The following is a 17826-nucleotide window of genomic DNA, read 5'->3' on the forward strand; positions in this document are numbered from 1 at the left end:
AGTTTGAATAAAATTAGCCTGGTGGCCACATCAGGGCCAGGACAGGTTCTTGTTTCGCCCGCGAAAACATCTAATGCAGGGGTGGCCAACCAGTCAGAGACCAAGAGCCACATTTTTTACCGTGTTACCGCAAAGAGCCACATTTTTTACCGCGTTACCGCAAAGAGCCACATTTTTTACCGCGTTACCCCAAAGAGCCACTTTTTTTACCGCGTTACCCCAAAGAGCCACATCACACACATACCTTTGCTCAGCCAGAATTATTGTAAATGTCACACACCAGCATAGTAATGACATAAATTGACTCCTACAGTACTAACAGCACAGGCCAGTCATTATCAACAATGAACATTGTGTGCACTGTCTCACACAGACAAACTCTCAGTTCAACCAAGTCCACAAACAAAAATATAATAATTTACAATAGCGTTTTTCTTTTACTATGCATGTTACTTAGTGGGACTTCTGGCATAAAATCAGAGCCTATTTTTGCGCAACATTCGCTCCTTGTGAGCTGTCATTTATTATGAATGGCTTTTAACTAGCGCGCCCACCACGTGGGTGTCCACCTCGCTCTCCTATTGGCTGCTCCCGGCTGAGCACTCTCGCCTTGGTCTGCCTCACAGGGGGTGTGGCTTTTTCAGCCGACGCTCGATCTTTGGGATACTTTTTGTGTGCGCGACGCTGTTCATTGTCGCTTCTGGTTCACGGGAGCTCTCCCACTCTGTTAAAAACGTTTACTCAAATGACCTTGCTCCTACTGGGAAACTTTGAGGTATTTTCATCCCAAGTACATGCGCATTGGACGAAAATACCGTATTGAACTCAAGCGAAGCGCACACGCAAATAAAAATAAAACACAAATACAAACTTTGATATGGACGTAAGAGCCACATGAAACCGGGCAAAGAGCCGCATGCGGCACGCGAGCCGCAGGTTGGCCACCCCTGATCTAATGTATCAACTTCATGTTTCCTACTATAATACTTACATTTCACTTATTTGTACATAAAATGTTCAGATGTTGCAAGCATTTTTATTATTATTACTTATTATCAATCCTCACTTTAAAATAAAATCGAATAATTTGAAAACAAAACATTTTTACAGGTTCCTAAATTCAAACTTAGATTTAAAGACGATCCTAAACGGTGGTGTTTTGCATGTAAACAGTGCACTTACATTATTAATCGACTTATGCTGATGCACTTAAGTGCTTTAAAAATGTTACAAATGAATGATTCTTTTTTAATTTGTTGTTTACCGACAAACTACTGATCTACACTTTAGCCCAGTTGTTGACCATCAAGCACAAATAAGCTGCTAATTTATTTAACACAGTGAAAATAAGTCGAGTTTGACACAAATTAAAACATAAGAAAGCATTATTGTCATAACAGGCCATACCTGCCCATTACTCTGCAAGTACAACACCAGTGGCTCAGCCTTGGTGACAGCCATCCACATCTTGGTCCAGCTCTTTCCTTTGTCCTGTACTTGCATGTGGCCACACAAGTGGCAGTTCTCTCCTGTTAGTGATGCTTTTCTCTAAACAGATACCACAACATAGATTTAGTACAAAAGACTCGCTAGTTTAAACTACAGAGGTGCCTCGACATATGAGTGGCCCGACATACGAGCAATTCGAGATACGAGTAACATTTCGGACAAATATTAATTTTGAGATACGAGACAAATTTTGATATACAAACAGACAGCGGACACAAGATGCTTCTCATAAGGGAATCATGGGCAATGTCTCTCTCCCCGCAACTCCTTCGTGTAATGTCTCTGGTCGCATCTCCCTCTTTGTAATGTCTCTCCGAGCAATGGGCGGAGCATTGCACTTGTAAAAGTGTTTTTTTTCCCCGTTAGTCAGTGCGAATGGCATATATACTACTTCTCGTTGGCAAGTGGTTGTGCGTTATCCTATTGTGAGGACATTTGTGTGCATCATTTTGGGAATATTTTGAAGGGAATTCAAACTCAAACAACCCTCGATATTGACCGGGACAAGAAAAGTATCAAAATGTCCAACAAAATTAGAGTTAAGTTTAGTGTTAGGTTCGATTAAACTTATTTTTGAGTGTGTCTGCATCGTAATCCAAGTTCATTTAAATTTGTTTATGTTATGTTACGAGCGTATTCCCGTGCTTTGGGAGCAACCCTGCCACATGATTCCTCCTTTCTTTGTAGACTACCAAACAATTTAGATCTCGTAAAGACTCAGGGCTGAATTTAAATAATATGAACAGAGATAAATTAGTTGTGTTTTGTTGGTGTATGGGTGTATTTACACAGATAGCAGCTGCCTGTAATCTGGGTCAAACCCCTCCAACACTTTCAAATTTTCCCGTTTACCTTTTTTTTTTTCAAAATGCAATTTTTATGGCTGTTTTTAAAAACGACTTATAAATCATTTTTTTACATAGATCTCCTAGGCTTATGCTCAGTTATCACTTTGGCTGTTTTCCTTTTGGTTATTGAAAATAGTGATAATTGAATTTTTGAGCGATACTGTTCAGTCATCATTAACACTTTGCTTGTTACATTCTAAACTATGAAATTTGGATTCAGGAGACTTCCAAAGAAGCCAATAAGATTTCACTGGGATGTGCAAAGAGAGAGAAACAGTGTGTGAGTACAATACGGTTTACGTCTCTGACCTCTGCCGCTACTTTCTTTTTTTGTTCCCCACCACCACCACCAAGATTGTCCAGACTGAGGCTGGCCTCAAAACACTCCGGGCACACTCGACTTGTTTTATTGTCCAAGGTTTTTGAACACTTTGCACATATGGCCTGCAGAGAGAGACAAATAAAATGAGACAGTATAAATATAGTCAATCCTGCTCAGTGTAAACTGGCAAAATCATTCCATCAATACTCACCCCTCCACAGGACTTGCAGTGATGTTTGCGCTTGGTGAAATTAAAACTCTCATTACATCCTTTACAAGTCTGTTTCTCTTTGTCTTTTTTCCTTGAACTTTTCTGTATTGAAAAAAATATATAGTTCAAATATATCTTTCTGCCCAGCACAGCACTCGCTTAAACAAAAAAAACACATTCTGAATAATGCAACATCTCACCCTTTCATGCAGCCTCTCACCGTCCGAGTCTATGCACGTGTTTGTCCAGGGACCCTAAAAACAATACATCAATGTCAAAGTTTTGTTCTGCAGTTATGCAGCTCTTCCACGAGGTGTCAGGCTGAATTTACAGAAACCCCAGGTTGTCTTTAGCTGTGTGCCAGTTCTTCAACTTAAAAGTGGGTCAACACAGATTCATAGGAAGAAACTTTAACTTATGCCTTCCCTATAAAGTCATGAAAGAGTTGCGCGAGACTATACACTGAGAGGGTGACTGTCGAGGGAAAGACTGGCTTAAATAGTCATACATGTTTGAGTCACGCCCAAAAAAGGAGAACTATTCAATAGAGACAAAGAGCAGATGATGGTAAATGGCGCTCCATGATTCATCTTTGAGCGCATCAACAAAATAATCAATAGACTCTTACCGGTGAGTCGGGCGCATGGTCATCCTCTCGTGAGAAGGAGCTGTTGAAGGCTTTATTGAAAGTCTCACTGTTTTGCTTGTGTCGATCAATTGTGGCTTGGATGACCTTTAGTGTGAACAAAGATTTCAAGTAGATTATAATAGACTGTTAAGGAGATTCATGTAAACTGATAGACTGATAATACACACAGACATACTGTATACAATGCATACAATGAGATTTGCCAAAAGAGCCAACCGTATCCAAACAGGAAGAATTTCAGATTGTTATGTTCAACTGTCTCTAGGCTAAAACAACACATTTCTTTTCAGCCTGAAAAACTCATAATCCGCTTTTTTTTTGCTGTAATGGGCTAAATGAGCCATAAAAAAGGGGGCTTTAGTGAAGAATATTCCCCAACACAATGTTGGTGGGCAGGAACTCAGTTCTAATTGCATTCTCTAATTCATCTAGACTACCATAATGGACATACCTCCAATTTCCAACCCTCCTCCCACACAGAAATTGTGCAACTCCATTCATCATAATGTTACGTTGTTTGGTTACACAAAATGATTGTCAAAGTCTTAAGCCAGTGTCCCATAAAAGCTTTTCCACCTTAACCCCACCATTTAAGCACCATTATAAACATTTTTGCAATGGGGTTTTCCTAGGTAGATATGGTAGAAAATGTATGTTGCTCTACTGTACATGCATGTGTTCCTTACCTGAATCCAATCTTCCTTCTCCTCAGATGTCCTACCAGAAAAAAACAGTGTTGTACAATATAGTTAATATTTAGCTTTTAACTAAGGCATTAGAAACCAATACTCTCCCACTATTTTGTAGCCTGTTTAACGTCTGATGCTAATTTATGGATTTTTATTTGCTAATTTGCCACCTGGATTTTGGAAAAAATATCCCATAACAAATTATGAACACCGCCAGTTTATTGTCCAGTGAAGTTTTTATGCACAAATACAGTTTTCTTGTAAGATAGGGCGAGTCCAAAAATCCTGGTAATACATACTCCTAATATGTGGATTAGATATGTCAAACATTTCCTTCACATTGCAATTTCATTCAAATTATTCATATAATTTCTTTACCAAATCAATTCGATTGACGGCACAGGTGAGCTGGATCCTGTCCCAGCTCACCTGTGTGAGCCAGTCCAATCCATTCCACATTATGGATTGGACGTCTGTCGCTGTAAATAGCAGTGAGAGATAACATTTGGAATCCTTCTCTGGTGCCAATTTAATTATTTTTACCTGGCTTGAAGTTCAAGTGACCTCTGTTTGCCGATGATGGCAAATATGTGCAGAAGATTCTGCTTTACGTTCTCCTGGACCTTGAGAGAAAAAGAAGTACTATGGCTTAATTTCTCCAAATGTAAATATGCGTAAAAATAAATAAAATCTATAAAAATGTACCTCCATGCCAGCAATATCAATTCTCTCTCTGACACTGAACTTCTGCCCCATTAGTCTTAGTTTAGGTACACAGTAGAGCACCATGTTGTTAAACTGAACGAGACAAAAAAAGTTTTATGATGGGTGAACGTCCAATGTGCCCGTTGGAACGTCAGCTCACCAAATAAAGGTATCTGTCTTGTGCTGTTCCATTTTTGGCCGACATCTTCTTGATATGCCCTTCCTTGATAAACTCATTGGCTGGATTCACAATGTCCTCTTCCCCTCCTAGCCTCTCATAAACCTCAAGTAGTTTGTGCATTTTCTCCTGGAAAAATTAAACATAAATAAAAAACGGACCACTAGAGGGTACTGTATTATTAGATTAGCCGAGCACACCTCATTGGCCAGGAAAATTGCCACCCTAATATGACTTTATTGATCATTTGACCACATTTAAAGGTTTCAGGGAAGTAAGAAATATAAGTCAGACTGAGGTAAGTGATGGAAAGTATGAGTGTTAGAGAAAGCTGATCAGACATCCACCAGCTATGAAACCTGAGGCAGGAAACGGTGACTTCCTGTCTGAACAGACGCCGCCCACTCACTCTCTCTGACTGCTACTTGTGCAACATTTCTGCACAAGCTTAGTGTTCTCAGTATAGAGGTTAACACATTGGTTGCTCTAGATGACCAATCCATGTTGACTGGGAGTCATGGCAGCAGCGCATTCACCACCCAGGCAAAATAAATTGGACATCCATTGGCGCTAAAACATGAGCATTTACAACCAGTGCTCTGAGTATAATATTTCTGTCTGTCGTTGAAAATGGCAGCCAATGAGTTGACAGATGGTGATAAGTCTTGGACAAATTTGATGAAGTCTCACCATTTTCTTGATCGCTGCGTTAGAGTGATTAGCTGCAGTAGATATTAACTCCAATGCCTCTGTAAAGAAAGCAAATGTACAAGCTTGAAATATACTACTACAATCTATCTACAGTTAGATACAGTATGGTATGTTGCAATTACAAATAGGACCAATGTGATGATCTACTGTAGAATCTAAAAAGCACGAGTGAAACGCTATAAACTAAACAGACAGTTGAACTTAAACGTCTTTCGTAAATGGCACTGCAAGGGTGCCCAATATAAATCATGACATGACCTTTCCAGACGTGGTGCAACGCCCATTCTCATAGAACACCACGTTAAAGTGTGAAAGGGATTCACGACAGACAAAAGCTATTGAATGAAAGGTTGGTCTCACTTTCTGTGTCTTTTCGGTCAAGGGCATCATCGGGAAGCTTCCTCAGGTAGTCTTTAAGCAAGAGCTCATAGCGAGGGATTCTCTGGACAGGTTCTAGCATGTGGTGCTGCAACGTCAAGTTGCCGCACACTTCTTGTTTCTGTTATAGCGTTAAAAAAATTGAACTTTAAACAAAATAAACACAACAAGTACAATATATTTTTCCTGTAGTGTAAACAGTACTAAGGGTTCATGAGACCCAGCAAACTGGTGTGCCATGAGTTATGGTCAAGGTGTGCCAAGGAAAATTACTTTCCAGGAAGTCACACATTGATATACAGTGTTTCCTCTGTTATCACGGTTAATGGGGACTGGGACCCCCCGCAATAGCTGCGTTTCCGCGAAGTAGGCGTGCCCCTTCAAAAATGCTTGAAGAAACGTGTAACACGTGCACAAAAGCACCACCAAGCAAAAACCTCATAGTAGTGCGGATGGAGGATCTTTTGCAGTTTTTTAGCACGTAAGAAACATCGTTATTGGGAGTTGTGAACATTGTTTTTTCTGGGCGGTGAAGATGCGCCTAGAACAGCCATGACGTCATCAATGCGATTCCTGAACTCTCACCATGTTATTGACCATTTCTTTGGCCTTTTTTTGATGCAATTACTAATTCTTATTGAATATTTTGTTTCCACTTCTTGTAAAATGATGTAATTTATAATTTTAATTTAAGATCTTTAAATTTTTTATTTATTTATTTCCGGGAAAAAAATCTGCGAGGCTCAGAGTCCGCGATAGCTGAAGCGCGAAGTAGCGAGGGAACACTGTATTCCGAGAGAAAAGTTGTATGCAATATCATGTTATTAAAATTGAAATATCACAAACATTAAGAGTGGCCAGACCATCCTACATGAATTTTGCATGTTCTCCCCGGGCTTGCTTGTTTTTATCCAGGCACTCCTGTTTCCTTCCACATCCCAAAAACACGCAGGGTTGGACACTTTAAATTAGGTATGAGTGTGAGCGTGGATGGTTGTTTGTCTCCTTGTGCCCTGTGATTGGCTGGCCCCCAATTCAGGGTCTCCCCCACCTCTGGCCTGAAGTCAGCTAGGATAAGCTCCAGCACCCCCATGATGGTTTTGTTGTTTATCTTCAGTGTGAACCACGTGAATTCACTTTTGACGACGTTAAGATCGGTGTGAAAAATGAGATATTAAAATCCTGTTTTTTTGTGTTTCTTTGATTCCTATTGATGAACCTTTCATGAGAATTACTTCATATTGCAAATATAGGTGTTTTTTAATTTAAAAGATTTTCAGCTGGTGGTATGCATTGTAATTTTTGCAATGCAAAAACTGTGCTGAAACTCAAAAATTGGACAGTGTTGCACACTACTATACAGTAATTGTGGGCATTAATTCCACTAATTACTGTTTCTGTGAGATAGTTGGGTGTAATCATACACTCACCTGTACATTTTGAACAACGCTCTTGAACTGTGAAGACCGTTGCGTCCATGTGTTGACCAAATCCATTGATCTGTCAAAATTTTTTACATACTCTCCATACATCTTCATGAAAGGTGCCAGTTTCTGAAGGATGTCCCCAATGCGAGGGTTGGTGTTCCTGTGGGTAAAAATATTTAAAGATCCATCTTTTTTCCTGTATAGCACACAAGTACCATAAATTCTATAATTTCTCACTCACCATTCCTCGGTGATACGAGTCTTGAGCTCTGGTAGCAGGAACTTGTCATGGAAGCAGTAGATGGAAGAAATGTTGGAAAAGATCCCTGTAATGACATCTTGAGGGATTCCGGCTTCTGTGAGCTTAGTGCAAAACACCTGTGGTGAAAACATACAGTGGACAAATTTCAGTGTCAGTTGTCATAATAAAAGAGGAAGTAGGTAAAAAAAAATACAAATATAGTTTGCTAAGTTCTGTAAATAACTAAAATATCTGGTGCACTTTTACTTACAAACCATTAAAAGACACTTTCTGAAAGAAGCAAGGAAAAGAGGCCAAAGGTTATTGCGTAACCTTGTGTCTGGCTGCATAATTATAGTGAGAATTAACACGTTGTGTCCATTTCAAATGTGTTTCGTTTGTCTTTTGTCAACAGAACAGATTTTGTTGGAGGTTGAAAAAAAGTAGGCTGACTTAAATAAGAAATAAATGTCTTTTTAAAATTATTTTAATGTATTGTAACAAGTTATGTCCATTTCAAAATGTATTTTGTTAGTCTTTTGTCAACAGAACAGATTTTGTTAGTTTGAAAAAAAAGGAGACTGACTTAAATCAGAAATAAATGTCTACGTATTCTAATGTATTTTCTTTCGAATTTAAAAGTGTTACATTTAGTAAATCCATTTTAAAAACATTGTATTTAATACAAGCTAGTGTCGTGCAAAAAAATATTTGACTTCTATATGTTTTGGCAATCTTAAATATTAAGAAACTATCATTTCAAAAAATCTTTCATTTGCCACACCAATGTTTTGAAAATTGTGTCTGGACAATCCAAAATAACAGCAGGTACAATTTTGTAATATGTCAGAGGTAAATAGTTACATGCAGAAGCTTTTGTAGCTGGAGCCAGAGGCAAAGTCACGGATGGGCTCAAACATTTCCATGGAAACCAGTCAATGTCACATGATAATGGCGTGACAAAATCAAGAGTTGGACTTTGTCATGGTTGGTAAGAACAGTTTTAAAAAACAACAAGAAAACACATTTAAGTTCAAATTCTTGTTTGTAGATGACCATGTTGTAATCCACTAGACAACTCTTGCTTTCCATTATGCAAGTGAATTAATGTAGGGAGTATATGTGCCCCTGCAAATAGACATTTTTGGGACACCACAAACAAAACCAGTCTCCTAAACAAACGCATGGTCAAACATTAACACCACATTAAAATGATAAACTGCTCTGCACATATCAAAATCCAATCCCCTCTTCCATCAGCACTGTCAGTATGAACAGTCTTAGACCGATTTAATGACCTTCCTAATTATGAAACCCTGCTTGGAATTGAGAAAAACACACCTTTAATACATCATTAATCCTAGGATTTGCAGACATATATCTATACTTGGATTGCACATCTGCCGTACAAATCCATGCCCCACTTTGCGGAGCCCCGAATTGAATTTGAGGTATCTATGTAATAAGTTACTTGAATGCAACACAAACCGAATCAATTTCTCGCACTACCATGCCTACACAGATTACTTCTCTCCACAGAGAAATGCTCTCGTCCTTTGGATCCCAGTGCATTTATTTAATCCGGCCCCGTCCTGATCTTAGACCTCTCTTCCTCCATTACACTAAGCACCGGCTCCCCTCAAGGCTGTGTATTGAATCCTCTTCTGTACTCCCTGTACACATACGACTGTACACCAACCCACCAGTCTAACGCCATCATCAAATTTGCCGGTGACACCACTGTGGTCGGACTCATCTCAGGAGGGCATGAGTCGGCCTACAAAGATGAGGTCAACAAACTGTCTTTGCGGTGCTCGGTGAACAATCTCACACTGAACACCACGAAACCTAAAGAAATAATCCTGGACTTTTGCAAAAACAGCACAGATCTGGCCCCACTCCTCATAAATGGAGTATGTGTAGACAGGGTCCAGTCCTTTAAAATCCTGGGGGTCCACGTCACGGATAAGATCACCTGGTCTACAAACACCACGGCAGTAGGCCCAAAAACTATTCCATTTCCTTAGGGTACTCAGGAGGAACAACTTGGACACTAAGCTTCTGGTAACTTTCTATAGAGCCACTGTGGAGAGCATCCTGGGATACTGCATCACAGTGTGGTACACTGGAAGCACGACAGCAGACAAAAAGGCCATGCAGAGAGTGATTAGCACTGCCCAAAAGATCGTCGGCTGCTCTCAGCCCTCACTGGAAGACATTGCCCTTGTTACCTCAGCAGAGCCAGGAACATTGTCGGGGACCCGTACCACCCTGGTCAAAACATGTTCCAGATGCTGCCCTCTGGCAGATGCTATAGGTCTCACAAAGTACGGACAAATAGGCTTAAGGACAGTTTTTTTCCCCCCACATCCATCAGGACTCTAAACTTGCGGTAGAACGACACACAATCCCTTCTGTGTAATAACTTCGGCAGAATGCCAACGATTCTGAAATTATCCCTTGTTTGGGTGTTTTGCCGAGAAAACGTACTTTATGGAGAAGCCCTACCAATTTCGTCATTCGCAGCTGGGTATGATGACAATTAGGCTTTTGTCGAGTCAATGATGATGACAAAGCCTATGTCCGATTATTATTATTATCTCAATCAATAAAACTGCCGGCACACTAAGGATATTGAAACTTTTACCAGAGGCATACAAACAGACCATCACAAAAATTATCAGTAAGAAGAAATTGTCTTCCATAGGTTACCTGGTCAAGGAGGTTGAGCCTTCTGACGTAGGCTTCTTCAGTGTGGAGAAGTTCTTTGGCAATGTTAAGTAACCTCTGCGCCTCTGAGCACTGACCGGAGAAAGCACAAAAGGTGTGAGAGGCAATAAGGCATCAAATGAAAGGAAGTTTTCAACTACACAATTCATACAAGATATCAATGAAAAATAAAAAGCACCAATGACACTGGGAAACTGGACACTCTAAATTGCCCTTAGAGTCAACCCTGCTGACTCAGCCCCTGTTAGAGTGCATGGTTGTCCGTCCCTTAGTGCCCTATGATTGGCTGGCCACCGATTCGGGGTGTCGCCGCCTGTGGCCCGGAGTCCGCTGGTATAGACACCAGCAACCCCTGCGACCCTAATGAGGATAAAGCGGTTCAGAACATGAGAAAATTAGATGAGAACACTGGGAAACATTTTTTTATGGTTTTAGATTCAATCATTCATTTTTCTCTGTCCAACTTATCCTCAAGGGGGTGATGGAGCCTATCCCAGCCAGCTAGAGGCAAAAGGAGACAGACAACCATTCACGGTTTATACCAACCATGAATATTTTAAGGAGGCGAGAGTTTAGCAGAGTGCTCGGAGAAAATCCAGCCAAGACCGGGGAGAACATGAGAACACCGCAAAGGGATTGAATGCTCAATCTCAGAATTGTCAAATCACCCTGGTTTAAGATTTTTGGAGGCGGAGTCCAAATGTAATTTTATATTATCTAAAGATTTTGAGCTATGGGCCCCTGTTTTCTCAAAACACATCTGTGTATGTAGTAATCAGATTGTCAGAAGTAATACTTAGACAAAAATCCTGATCTAACAGAGAAAAAATGAAATTAATTTGGGATATCTCACACAAAAAATTATTAGAATCAAATGTCATGCACAAAACAACTAATTTTGGTGCTTCTGCAGCACAACCTCAAAATGCGTTGAAATATTTCAGTGAGCACCATTGATGGTAGCATTGCCTCTTTCACCCTCCGATTGTCAATGTGAATACTTTTTCTACTGGATAGATGCATCGTCCAATGCATTTTAACTGGAAAGCGTGAGAGCACCACCAAGTTCAAATTGAATAGACCTCTTTTGCTAACAATGGCCATTATAATGATACTTGAAGCCAAATTGCTGAAAAACAACCAATCGGCCATTTGTGAAAAATTTTCTCTCCTATAAAACTTGAACTACATGTGAACACAGATAAATTCTTCAAATGTTGAGTTTCACCTCTCTCGTAGGCAATCCAGCCAAAACATCTTCTAAGTTTATTTTTCTTAATACTTTGTTCGCTTGAAATTTTCCCATTTTGAAATTACTCAGCCAAAGGTGTCCATACATAATTGTCACAGAGACAAACACATAAGCTTGCTTTGAGAAGAAACGGTGAGAAAAATGAAAATATTTACAAGGTCACTCTAATTGACCTTTCTCAAAAGCTTCACCCCACTTAGACACCTGTCGAACTTTTCCAACAGCAGTAGTTAGGATTACTTTTCTGGGTGCCTTTCGACAAACTCCAAGCTGCTCCATATACATATTTAACACTTGTGCAGTAGTCCACAAGTTTGAAATAGTACTCCCTTGTAGGGTGTCCTTTCACAAATTAATGAATGACAAATATATTTGTTCAGGACGCTATGTTTACGAAAATACAAAACAATGCTTTGATGTTAGCGCAGTGATAGAACAAACTCGAAACCAGGATATGAAGTTAACCAACTTTAGCTAAAGAAACAGCTATACTTAGACGTTATAGCGAAGTAATCTTGGTAAGATATAATATTTGATAACAATAACTTCAATTGCACCCAGTTTTATGAATATTTTTCCCTCTACGCAAATATAAGGCAAGATAGCTTTCTAGTTAGCCACTGGTGTTCGCTTAATCTTATTTTAAGAGCATGTATGCCTACTTGTTTATTTTGGAGACATTTAGCTAGGCGTACATCCCGACAGTTTAATCCATTTGGAATCCAGTTTTTTTTGTATTTGAGAAAAAAGAAAGAACTGCATTTATATTTATATTCCTGGGAGATTAACTCGCCTGACCTCAGCGTGGGCAAGCGTTGGATCGATTCCCGCTTGGTGGTGGTATGAACGGCTGACTGGCGACCAGTCTAGAGTGTAGTCTGCCCTTTACCCAAAGTCTGCTGCGATGGGCTCCAGCAAACGACTGTAACCCTCACGAGAATACGGATGATGAATGACTATTCTTGGGACACCTCATGTTTGATAATCCATAGACATACCAAACCAATTATTTTCATTTACAGATTAAGATGTTGAGTCAGACACTTAAATATGAACATCAGACGGTGATGAACAATCAGTAGTAGAGCTAAAGGACAAGGGTAAAGTAAAACTAGCTTAAATGTGGGAAGTCTGTCATCAAGCGATCCACCCTGGCTCGTGTTACTGCTTTTGGGCAGGTATCTCTTTATGTAACTTCAGAGCCACTTTTATAGTTCAGCCGATCACTTGTGGCTGGCAAATTGAGGTTGTCACGGCATATAAGGTTTCAAGTAAAGTGTTCTTTGAAGAGGTTCAACCAGGCTGAGTTAATAATAGCGACTGCCTGTTTTTCCCACTCGAAGAGGAAGGGTTTATACAGGGCCAAATGATTCAAATGTTCCACAAAAATTCTTACAAGTGCACATTTAAATCAGGCCTTCACATCTTCAAAGTACTCCAAGCATTTTTACAATGTTGCCTTATTCACATTCTCATTCTAAATGTTAAGACTAATTCCTGTAGAGTTCATTTGCAAATGGATGAAAACCTCAGCTGTACTGAATTTAACGTTATTTAAATTACCTTGCTTTATTCACTGGTTGAGAGAATAAATAAGTGAGATATTGATTTTCTTTTTCACATATTGTAACTATTTTGCAGCGATTGACAGTAGAAGACATCCAAATCAATTTGACTGGGAGGGCTGAAAGCGATCAATTGCTGCTGGTGGTGTTATCTGCTAATGATATTGGTGGTACTCACTTTTTGTGCCTCAGTATGTGAATCTGTCAGATCACCATTTTGAGTGTCTAACAGAGAGTTGATCTCGACTCCGCTCCCCTCATCCAAGTCACTGTCCTCGTCCTGAGTTGAATCTCGTTTGTTGTGGAGGGTAACACAACAAGACACACTCTCCGTTTCCGTGATACTGTCATAATGATCTTCCTCGTCAATGGCATCCTCATTGGGGAACACTTCCCCTTCTGCTGCACACGATGGACTGTCGATGCCGCTGTCCCTGTTAGGAATCTTTATCTGCTCTGAGGAGTCCTGATGTTCTAGATTGTCTAGAAACTCATGAGAGGAGCCTTCATCCCGTTCTCCGTCATCGAGGCAACCATCACCGTGTGTGATGTCCACCTCTACGTCCAGCGGTGTGTCATCGGAACCATCTGCGTGGATAGACGCCAGACAGGACAGTTCGACCACATCATCACAACCTGACGGGCAGGGTGCCAGTTTACTACAGGGGGATGAGTCTATGGCAGTCTTTGTCGTGGAGTCCTGGTCACAGGAGGAACTATTGCTACATGCAGTGTCCATTCTAAGACACAGGTGTAGCTGGGAGAGGGGGAGTGCCCCCAAAATGGGGACCCTGCGTATAAAAGCCTTGATAAGTAAAGAACATAAATGACGAACCAAAGTTTTAAAGACGCTTATTTAAACCACATGAGTCCGAGAGGGAGGTGGTTTGAATTACCTTGAATTTTCAAACCTTTCGATGAGCAGCCCCACTTTCTGGATTTCCTTAAGTGGCTGCCCTCCCACTGCGGGAGACACAAAACTGGGCTTGGTTTTTGGCGGGGGTGCAGGGAGAGGCCTGCAGGGTGCCGGTGGGATCCTCTTGGGTTTCTTGTCTTGCCCCAGAGCGAGCAGGTGAGCAGGTTTAGGGGGCACTAGAGGAAAACATGTCCAGGTAAATATAAAAATGAAAACTGCAGGCATAAATGAGGTATCATGTAAGAATCCAAGGGAGAAAATATACACGGTTTTTCGATACAATCTTTTTTAATTTATGTGCAGTGAAAAGTACCAGGTCCAAATAATAACAATACTACCAATGCTGATTTGCTACTTCAGTTTTCAGACGACTTCCTTATTTGAAACAGGATACCAACGCGTGTGTGCATGAACCACCACAGTTCCTGTTAGATTAGAAAGGATGCGCAATGACAGTGGATTCTTAAGCATGCACACAACGCTCACACATCCCTGCTTATTGTCATCTGCCTAGGGCAGATATTTTCTTGAATGTCGGCACATTATTGTTGATAATGAGCTTTCCTATGTGAGTTTCTCTTATTTATCGGGATGCATTTCTACATAGATAAATGCCATCTGCCAAAACAACAGAAGTGAACAACCTAAAAATATATTGTATCCCAAAAATAGTATCATGGGAGAGAAATCCAAAGCTCTTCATGTATATTCAAAAGTAGATTTTTTTATTAACTTGCAATTTATGACAATTCAACTGCTCAAATGCAATCTTTATTTACATATTTCGTTTGCCAGTTTCTATCTATATGTGTTTGCTCTGAAATGATTTAGATGTGTCGCAGCTTTGGTGCGTTACTAAGATAAATCGCCACATAAAAGCTGTCTTTTGAAGCTACAGTAATATTTGCCACTTAAAATATGAGGCCAAGTGCACCATTCAACTTTGATTTCCCGAAATTCTCCCAAAATAGCACGTGCTAATTAGAATTCATCAAACATGTCACAACACGATCTCACGGGAGCCTCTGGTCTGCTTTGTAGCTGTAGCTTGAGCAGAGGTGACCTAGTAAAGTCAGCGAGAGACGGCATGATGACAACGAGCAGACACTTCCCATATTTTTGCCATACTGGCAACGAGCAAAATCTACAAAAGACCACGTCACGCTACATGTGCCTGAGTGTCTCAGAATCTTGTCAGGTGGCATGTGAGGTCCCTCGTTCAATTTGACTTCCAAAGTGTCTCGGCGTCCCGCTAGGTGTAATGGGAGATGCGCATAAACTGGAATTCAGTTATTTCTTATGGAAAAAAATACATTAATCATGGTAGAGCCATAATAAGAGCACATTCCTGTTACGAGTATGGTGGTGGAACGGATTGTATTTCTTTCATGAGTGTCCTGTGTAAATGACATTGAGATGGTATTAGAAGTGGTTCTGCACTTGTGACAGTACCTTACCTTGAGGTTTCTGTGCAAGTGGCGGTCTGGGAATCGAGGAGGGCTGCGGCCGCGGCTTGATGGCGGGCTTCTCGTGACATGATCCTTTTTTCAGCAGCCGGGTCGAGCACAGGTAATCAGCAGATCCATAATGATACGGAAGAGAGGTGGCAGGGAGATCTACAAAGAAGAAATATAAAGAAAGACGGCTAGTATGAGATTATTAGCAGGTGTACGCAGTTTCTAGGAATAAGTGTGGCTTTGTGGGGGCTGTAGTCAGGCGCGTGACCTTGAGCTCTGTGTTTTCGGGATTATGTTGAGCGAGGAGGCAGAGTCACTGCATTGATTTGTGCTACCGGCCTGAGGCAGTGGACTGAGCTGCAGATTGTTATCTGTTTGACTATATTTAATCTTTTCAGAAAACTGAGTGTGCGTTAGTATGACTAGCTGATACGCTGCATACATTTTTAAAACGAGGCATTCAAAGAGTATTTTCTACTTCAACCAATGGGAATGATTGAAATTGGCGTTTAATGTAGTGAAAGCGGTTAGACAACCCAACGACAAATGTTTTTAGTCCTGCATTATGTATAACATCTGGGTTTGCCAAAATGAATTTGTCAGAGGTGCAAAAAATGTAGGTCAAATTATAGTTGGGATAACATGCAGAAAGACAGAAATAAAATAGGAGGCTCTGCTTGAATGCATTGAAAAATGTTAGTTAGATGAATTTTTCGCACTAATAATTTATGTTGACTTGGATGTATGCTCATCGTATGGGTTTTACACTTGAGAATAAAAAAGAGAGATCTTTCCTACGTGTCACCAAAGAACTATAATTAAATCAAGTGTAAAGCATTTTCCTAAGGCTAGTTGCATGATTTGGCTATTAACAGAAATTTACTAGTATTTATTCTGACAGCATGTAGGTCATGTGTTTCTTTTAAGAGGTTCTCCATCTCCAATTGAATGGCAACTCGGCTATTGTGTGTTCTCCCCAAATTTTTCTAGGATTTCTTGAGGTATTCAAACCGTCCTTTAACATTCTAAAATTGTTGCATGTTATTTTAAAGGAAGATGTTTAATTCTCATTGTATCCTACATGTGAATTGCACCCTGTAATTAATCAACAACTGCTTGTTCAAAGAGAACTCACCAGAAACACTGAATTTGTAGAAAATGCCCATAAACCAATAGTGAGATGCAAATAAATGATGGTGAAAATGTGCAATGCTGATTTCAGGCTATTATAAGTACCACTATGGCTAACTCTACTACTAAATAGAGTTTGTACTGAACTGAATCTGCAAATGTTAGCACTGAATATTATAAGAAAGATGAGGTAACAACAAGTAATTAACAAAAACTTTCTCCACTTTAAAAATATATAAAATTGCACAAAACTCCCAGATCTGATTTAGTCTATTTTCTAAGACGCTCCAGGCTAAGAAATTTATTTCTGTAATTAGTCCCATTACGCCTTTATTCCCATGTGACACCCTGAAGGCTTTTCTACCCTTTTTCTTCTGTGGTGTAATTTCACATTTTCCCAACATGAAGATGATTTAAAAACCCTGAAACAGTATTATTCTACATATCATCCTAAAAAAAATTCTAAAAGATTAATAGCATACTTTCCTTCAAAAAGGCATTAGTAGATTGAAATAGGTTAGAAGACCGTTAACTAAATCAACATATGTATTTTTCTCCAGTCAACAACCAAACTGTCTAGCCATTAACTTGTGACCTGGAATGTCCTAAGGTTATAGCTGGGAAAAACAAACGAGCAAAAGACGATGGTGGCAGCATAGAGGCTGGTGCCTATGGCAACTCTGTGTAGCCAAGGGAATATGAGGGAAAACATCCAGGATCAAATATAAAAAAAATAAATGGAAATTTCACCATATGGTGTAGTAAAGTAGCAGATAGTTTTTTTTCCCCAAAAGCAAGTTTTGAGACAGGACACTTAGCAAAAACTTGACTCCAAGTGTTCACTACCAAAACATTTCCTAATGATTCAACTGGAGACAAATACAGAACTACATTCAAAAAATGGCTT

General features: G+C 40.0%; 1 protein-coding gene across 2 annotated transcripts in view; it reads right to left on the reverse strand.

Moving 5' to 3' along the window:
• The window catches only part of fgd (faciogenital dysplasia), a 50388-nt gene that overhangs the window by 2626 nt on the left and 29936 nt on the right, over positions 1–17826 (reverse strand). For both annotated transcript variants that reach the window (XM_077723909.1, XM_077723900.1), the window contains 17 exons: positions 15789–15947; positions 14312–14507; positions 13594–14206; positions 10581–10670; positions 7869–8005; positions 7631–7787; positions 6183–6321; positions 5802–5860; positions 5094–5240; positions 4934–5026; positions 4772–4851; positions 4226–4256; positions 3519–3623; positions 3091–3144; positions 2891–2992; positions 2667–2801; positions 1408–1548 (listed from right to left, as the gene is read on the reverse strand). In XM_077723909.1, the coding sequence (XP_077580035.1) occupies positions 1408–1548; positions 2667–2801; positions 2891–2992; positions 3091–3144; positions 3519–3623; positions 4226–4256; positions 4772–4851; positions 4934–5026; positions 5094–5240; positions 5802–5860; positions 6183–6321; positions 7631–7787; positions 7869–8005; positions 10581–10670; positions 13594–14206; positions 14312–14507; positions 15789–15947 (2438 nt within the window). The remainder of the gene's footprint in view (positions 1–1407; positions 1549–2666; positions 2802–2890; positions 2993–3090; positions 3145–3518; positions 3624–4225; positions 4257–4771; positions 4852–4933; positions 5027–5093; positions 5241–5801; positions 5861–6182; positions 6322–7630; positions 7788–7868; positions 8006–10580; positions 10671–13593; positions 14207–14311; positions 14508–15788; positions 15948–17826) is intronic.

The sequence above is a fragment of the Stigmatopora nigra genome, chromosome 1 (genome assembly GCF_051989575.1).
Source record: "Stigmatopora nigra isolate UIUO_SnigA chromosome 1, RoL_Snig_1.1, whole genome shotgun sequence".
NCBI lineage: Eukaryota > Metazoa > Chordata > Actinopteri > Syngnathiformes > Syngnathidae > Stigmatopora > Stigmatopora nigra.